The sequence below is a fragment of the Octopus bimaculoides genome, chromosome 7 (assembly GCF_046866305.1).
Source record: "Octopus bimaculoides isolate indiv1 chromosome 7, ASM4686630v1, whole genome shotgun sequence".
NCBI classification, from domain to species: Eukaryota; Metazoa; Mollusca; class Cephalopoda; order Octopoda; family Octopodidae; genus Octopus; species Octopus bimaculoides.
Window position 1 is genome coordinate 98,909,996 of NC_142934.1, and position 10,000 is coordinate 98,919,995.

Genomic DNA, 10,000 nt, shown 5'->3' on the forward strand with positions numbered 1-10,000 from the left:
TATATATGCTTTTTTCCGCCCCTTATCTGACACTTTGCCGAATAAGGACAGGAATAGGTTAAACTTTAGTCTCATGACCGTGGTTACTACTTAATACATACTTACATTTCACTGTTATCGTCACAGAGAATTGCCCATTTTGCTGGTTGGAATGGTTGCCACTTAATGACTTGGTAAGAGCCATCAAAGTTATTGGCATTTTCAATATCATAATAGTCCTCCTCACTGCAGTCACCAATGTAACTCGTGTTGCCATAGGAGGCAGCTATATATACAGAAATAGAAAACAAAGTAGACATTATATACATACATACATACATACATACATATCTATATATATGTATATATATATATATATATATATATATATATATATATATATATATATATATATATATATATATATATACAGATATATGGCAGGGAATCGTCAATTAGGAATAAAATTAATAATTAACAATTTTCCCAAGTAGTTCAGTATGAAAAAACCTTTATCGGTAAAGCCATTTATAATCATAAATATACAGGGATTAGCATGAGTTGGTTCTCCAACATAATTTGTAGTTTGGAATCAGTAGTTCTTTGACTGCTATTTCTAAATTCTCAGTATGCTGGAGAAGCAACTCATGCTAATCCCTGTATATTTATGATATATATATATATATATATATATATATATATATATATATATATATATATATATATATATATATATATATATATATATATATATATATATATATTCAGGTGAGTATGGTACTTAAGTTTAGGCACGAAAATTAAGTATGGTATTATCCATGCAGTTTCAAAATAAGGTGATTAAAGTTAAAATAAGCAACAAAGATATCCAAAGTTAATGCAGTACGATCGTTTCATGCGACTCCATTTAATTAAGCAATGTGAACATTACATCAAATATAAAATGCAGAGCAATCCTCAGCTGCACAAAGATATAGAAATTTAATGCAATTACATTTAAACAGAAGGACATATTTTTATAACTACATTTAAACTCTCCAAGTAGAAAGGACGAATACTAGCCTGTATGGTCTGGCTAAGTCAAAATGGTTTTTGTATCCTTCCGTTGTAACTCTATTGAACAACATGCTATCTCAGCTCAAATGAGATGGGCTGGACATGTTATTAGAATGAAAGATGAGCGATTGCTATAGCGTCTTTTTTATGGTGTGCTCAACTTTGGTAAGTGACCACGACATAAGCCGAGGAAAAGGTATAAAGACTGTGAAGGAAAACCTGAAGAAACTAGATATGAACAAAAGTGATTGGGAAACTGACGCTCTGGATCGGAACAAGTAAATGGGTGCTGTTAAGACTGGTTGTTATGACCGGGATGAAAAGATGGTTCAGCGCTCTGCGCTTAAAAGTGCCTGTCGCAAAGGAACAATTGGAACTGAAATCAACATTGAATATTGGATATGCATTGCGTGCGATCGTGTTTTGTTGTCAAAAGCAGCATACGTGAATCATATGAAGTCAGATGAAAATCGAAATGCCCAGGTAGGTAATAGTCTTAACCCCAGCCACCTCTTACGACTTGTGTCTTATGTCATAAAAGTTGTATGACAAAACCCGGACTTAAAAGACATATGCTAGTTCATGAAAAAACATTCCTACAGAATCAGATTCCAAAGGGCAAAAATATTGAAGAAATTTGAATATCTGTGACGTGTTTTAAACCGTGTCAGTCAGCAGCTGGTCTTAAAAGTCATCTAGGGCTCATCAGTGGAGAGATTGTGCTGTGTGATGGGATGTGGTGCGTGCGCTGATGGAACGGCTATCATCATTTATGTATGTATGTGTGTATGTACATATGTTATATATATATATATATATATATATATATATATATATATATATATATATATATATATATATATATATATATACATATATATATATATATATACATATATATATATATGTATGTATATATATATATATATATATATATATATATATATATATATATATATACGTACATACATACATACATACATACACATACACTTAAAATTTAAAGAATGAGGTACAAGAAAGAAACGGTTAAGAACTTCATTACATTAGCTTACAGCTGTTTTTGCAACAAGATGCAGTGAACTCATAGTTGAGTGCTTGAATAACACCCTATAGCTTCATCAGAGCCTCCAGTATGAGGTCACTCATCTACACATCTACAATCTCTATAGAAGAAACAGCTGTAAGCTAATGAAATTCATAACATAACCGTTCTTTTTCTTTTGTCATCTCATTTTCTTATAACTGTTCTATACTTGTCTAGCACTTCGTTCTGAAACATAAGTATATTGAGTTCTACATCAGGTTATTAGTCTCACAATGCCTTAGCGAAATATCAAAACACACACACACACACATAATATGCGTGTGTGTGTTTGTGCCTGTGGATGCGTGTGTGTGTGTATCCCCGCCTTCATATATCTGTATGCATATGCTTATTTGTTAAAGTAACGACCATCTTAGGTTTCTGTAAAATAAACATAAGCAGTGTGAAACGTGATACTTACTCGATGGTTCTTGTTTAATGTTCAATAAACCATTCATACTGTTAATCATCGTATTGGTTAACGTATTATTAGGTGAATCAGAGTACTTTCGCTTCTTGGAGACGCTGTTAGCTTGACTTAAATAGTTGGATAAACTGCAAATAAATATGTCAGTGTACATATATATGGATGGCTGTGTGGATGACTTAGCTTTGAAATGAAACAAATGTTATTATGTATTGTTAGGTGAATCAGGGTAATTTTTGTTGTTGTTGGAGGCAGCATTGGCTTGACTTAAATAGTTGGATAAACTGCTAATAAATATATTAATGTATATGGATATCTGTGTGAATAACGTATTGGCCTTGAAACGAAAGACTTGTGAGACCTCTTATGATTAGTATAAGGCCAGAAATTTTGTAGGTGAATGATACTGTGCAACAAAATTTTCTTTCTTTGTCTTTGTTCAGTAAGTGTTATTTCCTATTTGTTTCTATCCAGAAATCAAAGGAAATGATTTCTTCGGACATTACTTTCGTGACCTGGACATCAATGTTTTGAAACTGATCTATTTTCCATTCCATCTTCGACACATTCAACGCTGAATTGTTGAAGCAGAAATATCATTGTAGAAATATTCTGCTCAATACTACAGATTTGCTTGTCAGTTGCTTGACCATAACCGCTTAGTTGCTGACAATATGTGCATCTCTGATCATGAACAAGAGTAGTGGTGGAGCATCATAGCCATGTGTTGAAAGGGATTCTTTGGGATTTGAATAAATGAAACAAAAGCAGAGTTTGAAGGAAATATTAACGATTTTTCATACTTTCTAGGGGTAAGCAAATAGGAAATAACACTTGCTATCCAAGGATAAAAAACGTGTTACACAGTGTTATTAGTCAATTGAAATGTCACCAGTGTTTATTTTATCTACACTGGAAGAATGAAAGTCGAAGCTATTCTCGGGGAGATTTGAACCAAGAACGTAAATGTCTGCAATTTAAATACTGAGAGGAAATTTGTCCAACACTCTAACGATTCTACAAATCCATTGCCGTTCTGTGCGTTACTTTAGTATTAACTCTGAAATGGGTATTTGGCAATGACTGTAACTGGTCCTGGTTCATTTCAAAATAGGTGAAAAAGATATTGATAATTATAGTACCAAGATCAAATCCTTAGAAAGAAAAAAGAGTAAAAGGTGAAACAAGTTACGATATGTTTTGTACTGAGTATCGATCAGAAGTCGATAAAATAAAGTACTAGTCAGGTACTGGGATCAAATTAAATATACTCACAAAATATTTGTGAGTATTATTTTCAAGTAGTCTGTACTTAAAATATATGGTTAGCTTTGTCAACAGTCTGTGAGTCCCTTGATTAAGTGTACTTTATAATTAAGGCTTTGAATTTGGTCTGGAGAAATGAATTGCACAAAGGATTGTACCCATGTGGTCCCTAGAAACCAATGGGATCAATATGGTTGACGGCTTCAGGGAAACACACAGACAGAGATGGAGTCCCAGAAGTATGATATAATGGGGATGGAAAACTGGGTGAAATGTAATTAGTACGGGGGCCTGGAGTGAGTAGACGTAGCATGGGTGACAAGAAAAAGGAGAGGCGAGTGATTCTCGGCTGGTCCTGAGTGGAGGTGGTATAACATTAGCCAACTTCGAGCAATGGAAGCCTGTGAAAATACAAATGTAATACGAAAATACTTACTGTCCATAATGCATGAGTGATTGTTGCTGTTGTTGTTGCTGTTGCTGTTGTTGTTGTTGTGACTGTGGTTGTTGATTCATCAGAGAACAGTTCTGGGGGAGACCCGGGGGAACCGCTTGTATATTTGAGGACGAGATCAAAGCTTGTGTAGGGACAGAAGGATTTAGCTTCAGCGGGTCGTTACATAGATAAGAGCTGTAACCCAAGTTCCGAGTCCCACTGACGTTGCCATGAGAGACCAGATGCATGTTGCCGGATGGTCCTCTCACTGACGTGTTGCCACCCAAAGGAGGGTACATGTGTTGCTGAGGTGTTTGGGCTATACCATTACGGAGATCATGCGGTGGTCGTGATGGATGAGGTGAATGGTGTGGCTGCAAGTGAGGCACCACATTGGGGTTATTGAGGTTCTGTTGATGGTGACGCTGTTGCGGGTTGTTGTGAGGGTTGTGATGAGAAATGCCACCTGGAATATTATGTTTGGTATCTGTAAGCAAAACAGAAATGATTAACAATAACAGTAGAAACAGCTATACAACAAATCAACAACAATTATAGTATACACTGGCACTCCGTCGGTTACGACGACGAGGGTTCCAGTTGATCCGATCAACGGAACAGCTTGCTCTTGAAATTAATGTGCAAGTGGTTGAGCACTTCACAGTCACGTGTATCCTTAACGTAGTTCTCAGGGAGATTCAGTGTGACACTAATTTTTGCCAGCTGAGTGGACTGGAGTAACGTGAAATAAAGTGTCTAGCTCCAGGACACAACACACAGCCTGGAATTGAACTCACGACCTTGCGACCGTGAGCTGATTTCTCTAGTCACTAAGTCATATGCTTTCACAATAACAGTAGTCACAACAATAATAGCAAAAGTAACGACACCAACATCCCGTATGGAGTAAGACTGAATTGTCGATCTGGTTCATTTTGAACTTTGTAGAGAGTGTATAGTTGTTTGGAGATGAAGCTCAGAAAGAGAAGGCCTAGTCTTTGTCACAGGCAATTCTATTTCTTTTATCTCATGAGGGATCATATTTGTACACACATTTCAAAGCAACGAGTAAGCTCTTTGATATTTGGCTGTTATATTTGCTGATCCAGTGACACTTTAAATACAGAATATCTATTTTTAGTTATTCAAAGGAACGTAAGATAGACAAATGAAGGTGAATGAAAGAAAGATTTTTTTTTCTGTAGGATCAAAATAAGACTTAATGGTAAGTCATGATTTATTACTTTTAATATTTCTAGTAATTAATCTCAACAATGCAGCTCAGAACCCCCGTGCACGGATATTTGATAATGCAGGGATTAAGAAGATTTACAAGTACCTCTTAGTAAACCAGAACGTTTGTCATTTTAGGATATAACTAATATGGAAACAAATAGCAAACGAATGTCAAATTAGACATTTACTTTAAGACTGAAGTCATCTAAAATATTGATACTTGTTAGTAATACAGGACATGTATCGGATGTCGGTTTTCCACACACACACACACACACACACACACACACACACACAAACACAAAGGGGTCCCAGGGACCCCCTAGGGGTCGGCGAGGGATTAAAGGGGGTCGATGATAGCCAAGGGGTCGGTGTGCGAAAGACCAGCTCACCCAGATTAACTACTCGAAATACTTAGTCAGTGCTATGCTCATCCCTCACATTGATGTTGTCAATTTCAATGAAAGATATTCCAGCAATATGATGCGTTTTTCACATTTTCTAACCGTGAAAACAATTTCATAAAAATTGAAAGTTTAATACTGTATATTCGTGCACGTAGTTTTAAATGTAAAAAGTGCGTCATTTTCAATAGAATTTCTTAATTTGTTGTACATGTAATTATTAGCTAGCATTTTAACTGCCGGCGTCAGTACCCGGTACGCATTCAAGGTATGATACAGTAGGGTAGGATATTAAGATATTTTAAATGAGGAGGTGGCTAAAGGGGGTTGATGGTCGAAAAAGTTTGGCGACTCCTGCGTTACTCCATACTTTTGTAGAGTACAAATTTATCCTTCTTAAACAGGATTATTACTGACAGTGACTTCGAAGATTCGGCCAGTTAAGCCATCGTCAGACGGTAGACCGACGATGGCTTTACTGTCTGAAACTTCGAAGTTACTGTTAATAATATTCTTGTTTAAGAATAATATATATATATATATATATATATATATATATATATATATATATATATATATATATATATATATATGTAATATTCTTGTTTAAGAAGTATATATATATATATATATATATATATGTAATATTCTTGTTTAAGAAGTATATATATATATATATATATATATATATATATATATATATATATATATATATATATATATATATATGTATGGTGGATTTGGTAGACCGAAACTGAGAGAAGCCCGTCGTGCGTGTGTGCATGTGTATGTGTGAGCGTGCGTGCGTGTGTGTGTATGTGTGTGTGTACATACATATATGTGCGTGTGTAATAATTAAATATTACACACATTTACATACATTCACTCACGAATACACACAAGGTCACATGTAAGTATACATAGGGCAGCAGTGTTAAATTCCATCATACAGCAGATGGGCCATCGACAATTTTGATCGGATAGCATTAGTCGGAGGAGAGGAACCACGGAATGATTGTGGAAAGGGTACAAAAATAAAGAGTGAAAAATCATAGTGGTGCTCCAGCATGACCACATCCACCTGGCTGAAACCCATAAAAGAATAAAATAATATATGCAAAGGATGGAGACAAGGACATATTATTTTGTCAATAGTCAAGAGAGGAATGGCAATTAGTACATAGTGTTTATACTCATTATACAATGACAATACTATTACTAGAACCTTCACTCATAAATTCACACAAGAACCTTCACTCATAGGTTCACACACTCAGACACACAAACGCACAAACACCCAATCACATGTAAGCATACAAATACATAAGCAATTGAAAACACAATGGACGATAGACGAAGACACAGAACTACTAATAAATAAAAGGACACACAGCAATGAGATGCATAACGTACCTTGCTGTTCGTCTGAAGGGGAGTAAGGTTCTGAATCTGGAGGGCTGTCTGGAAGGGAGCTGAAAAGTAAAGATTAATGATTAAAGAATTAAAGGAATTAAACATATCAGTGTTCGATAAAATATCAAACATTTAATCTAGTTTAAATTCATCTCATTGTTTACCCTCTCCCTATCCTCTCTCTACTCTCCGTTTCCATCTCTCTCTCTTTTCCTCGTCTCCCGTCTCTTATAACGCTCTCATTTGCTTTCTGTTCTCTCCTTTAGATTTTCGTTATTTCCTTGACGGATATCAAAAACTGGGCGGTAAATGTGGGAGAAGCTCAGAATCGTTGGTTATTTTCAGGTGGTAAGCCGTTTCAAATGCTTGCAACAGAGTAGATTCATCTGAAGCAGTGCTAGTCAAAGTAGTGGCCATCAGCGAGCCGGCGAGTTTCCAGAAAAGAAACATTATAAAATACTTATAAAATGCTTATATAATATTGTATTATTGTAATATTGTATTATTGTCAACTTTTATTATATTCATAATATATATTTTTTCCGGTATAGATCAATATTACTAAGAAATATTACCGGTCCCTGGCACATTGGGGGAAAAAAACTGCCAGTACGCCACATCAGATAGTTTGAGAAGCACTGATCTAAAGCATTGGTTCTCAGCTATTTTTTTTTACTATGGGCTCCCTTTGGCTTCTATTTTATTCTACTAGATCTCCATAACCATTTGCTGTATATATAAAAATATCTTACTGCAATTTTTATAATTAAATATTAGAAATTGTATTCAAAAAATTAAAATAATTTGTGTGTTGTAGAAGTACAACCAATTTATTGCGCATAATTTTTAACAACAAAATCTTATGAAAACCCGCAATGGGCCCCAGTTGAGAACCACTGAAATAATGACACAAAAAGCCAGTCAAATGGTGGTGTTAATCTGAAGATAGATTAAGTGTAGGACTCAATAGAAGGCACAGTCAATCGGAACGGGTTTTCGCAGTTTCTGTTTTCTTTCTCGTTTACTTGTTTCAGTCAGTTGACCGCATTGAAGAGTTTAATCGAGTAAGCTGATTCCAATACCTGCATTTTAAAGTCTGATTCTTATTCTATCAGTAACTCAGGCCGAATTGGTAAGTCACGAGTACGTAAAGAAACTAATACCAGTTGTCAAGTGGCGGGGCGGGGGACACAAACACAAGGACACACACATATGCATAAATATATATATGATTGGCTTCCATACAGTTTCTGTCTATCAAATTCACTCACAAGGTCAAGGTGTTGGTCGAGTTGAAGATTTAACAGAAAACACTTGCTCAAGGTGCCGCACAGTGGTATCAAACTAGAAACCACAACACAAGTGATTCGGAAGCGAACTTCAAAAACTAAACGACGGCCATGTTTGCACTTTTAGTCACGCATGGTTATATAACTATCAGATGGTACAATATATACAGTAATTTTGCAGGGAAGAATAAATGTTAGAATTTTTCTTCTCTTCTTTCTTTCATAATGACTACTACTACTACTACTACTACTACTACTACTACTACTACTACTACTGCTACTGCTACTGCTACTACTACTACTACTAGTTTCAACGTAGGTATCAAGTGTTGATTCAGTTAATTAAATGAGCCCTGAAAGGATTACATAGTCATATTTATGCAAATATTGAGAGCACGCAGATTTGAGGAAGACTGAAAATGTAGAAACTATTTTAGAATAGAGAAATACAAACAACATGTTAATATATATCCGCATACGTTAAGGCGGTGAGCTGGCAGAATGGTTAGTCGGCTAAGCAAAAATGCTTAGAGGCTTTAGGTTTCGTGTTCAATTCCACTGAGGTTGACTTTGCCTTTTTTCCTTTCGGGGTCAATAAATCAAATACCTTTGAAATACTAGAGTCGATGTAATCGACTAGTCCCTTCCATCAAATTTTCAGTCGTTGTACCTTTATAAAAAGGATTATACGAACCCTCCCTTTTTTTCCGTCTTACTTAGTTTTATAGAAAATAGTACGGCCACAACCACCATCAGTTACAACAACATCAACACTGATATCATCATCATGATGACCACCAACACTTTTTTAACAACATCGAAATAACAGCAAAATCTCCCTCAAATCACAGTTTACAGTCCTAAGTAAGACTTTCTGTAACGGAGGAAAATGGAAGCTTAATAAAGTTATGTATATCACGAGTGTTTCAGAGGGATGGAAGAGAGATCATTCGGATTAATATACGAGGGATTTATCTTCTTCTGTATGATAGATTAACTGCTAAGTAAGAGAAAGACATATAAAAAGTGATCCAAAGAAAAGTAATAAATAAAATAACAAAAAAAAAGGTCTATGAGAAAATGTCTGTTTACTTTATGTAGATTCCTTTCATCCACTCTCCTCTCCTCTCTGTCTCTCTTTCTTCTCACCTGTTCGTAAAACCTGCTCTAAGTCAACGATCTTGACAGTTCTCTAGCTATTTCTTCTCTCAAACATCTGTTTTCTCGCTCTCCGTATTTCTCTATTTAGATAACATCCACTCTCTATCCTAATGCTACCTCCCAAATCTCACCTTTATATTCTGAAGTAATTCAAGTCTTTCTGAGCACCCGTTTGACAGATAAATCTTACACATGACCACCACCATTCTCTATCCGAGCTTACTTTATCACCCCGCTCTGCCCCGC

General features: G+C 35.5%; 1 protein-coding gene across 4 annotated transcripts in view; it reads right to left on the reverse strand.

Annotated features, from left to right (window-relative positions):
- LOC106880209 (myelin regulatory factor-like protein) overlaps window positions 1–10,000 on the reverse strand; it is a 135,504-nt gene that overhangs the window by 29,988 nt on the left and 95,516 nt on the right. For all 4 annotated transcript variants that reach the window (XM_089355753.1, XM_089355752.1, XM_089355755.1 and 1 more), the window contains 4 exons: window positions 7,305–7,363; window positions 4,252–4,738; window positions 2,544–2,677; window positions 106–265 (listed from right to left, as the gene is read on the reverse strand). In XM_089355753.1, coding sequence (XP_089211879.1) covers window positions 106–265; window positions 2,544–2,677; window positions 4,252–4,738; window positions 7,305–7,363 — 840 coding nt within the window. The remainder of the gene's footprint in view (window positions 1–105; window positions 266–2,543; window positions 2,678–4,251; window positions 4,739–7,304; window positions 7,364–10,000) is intronic.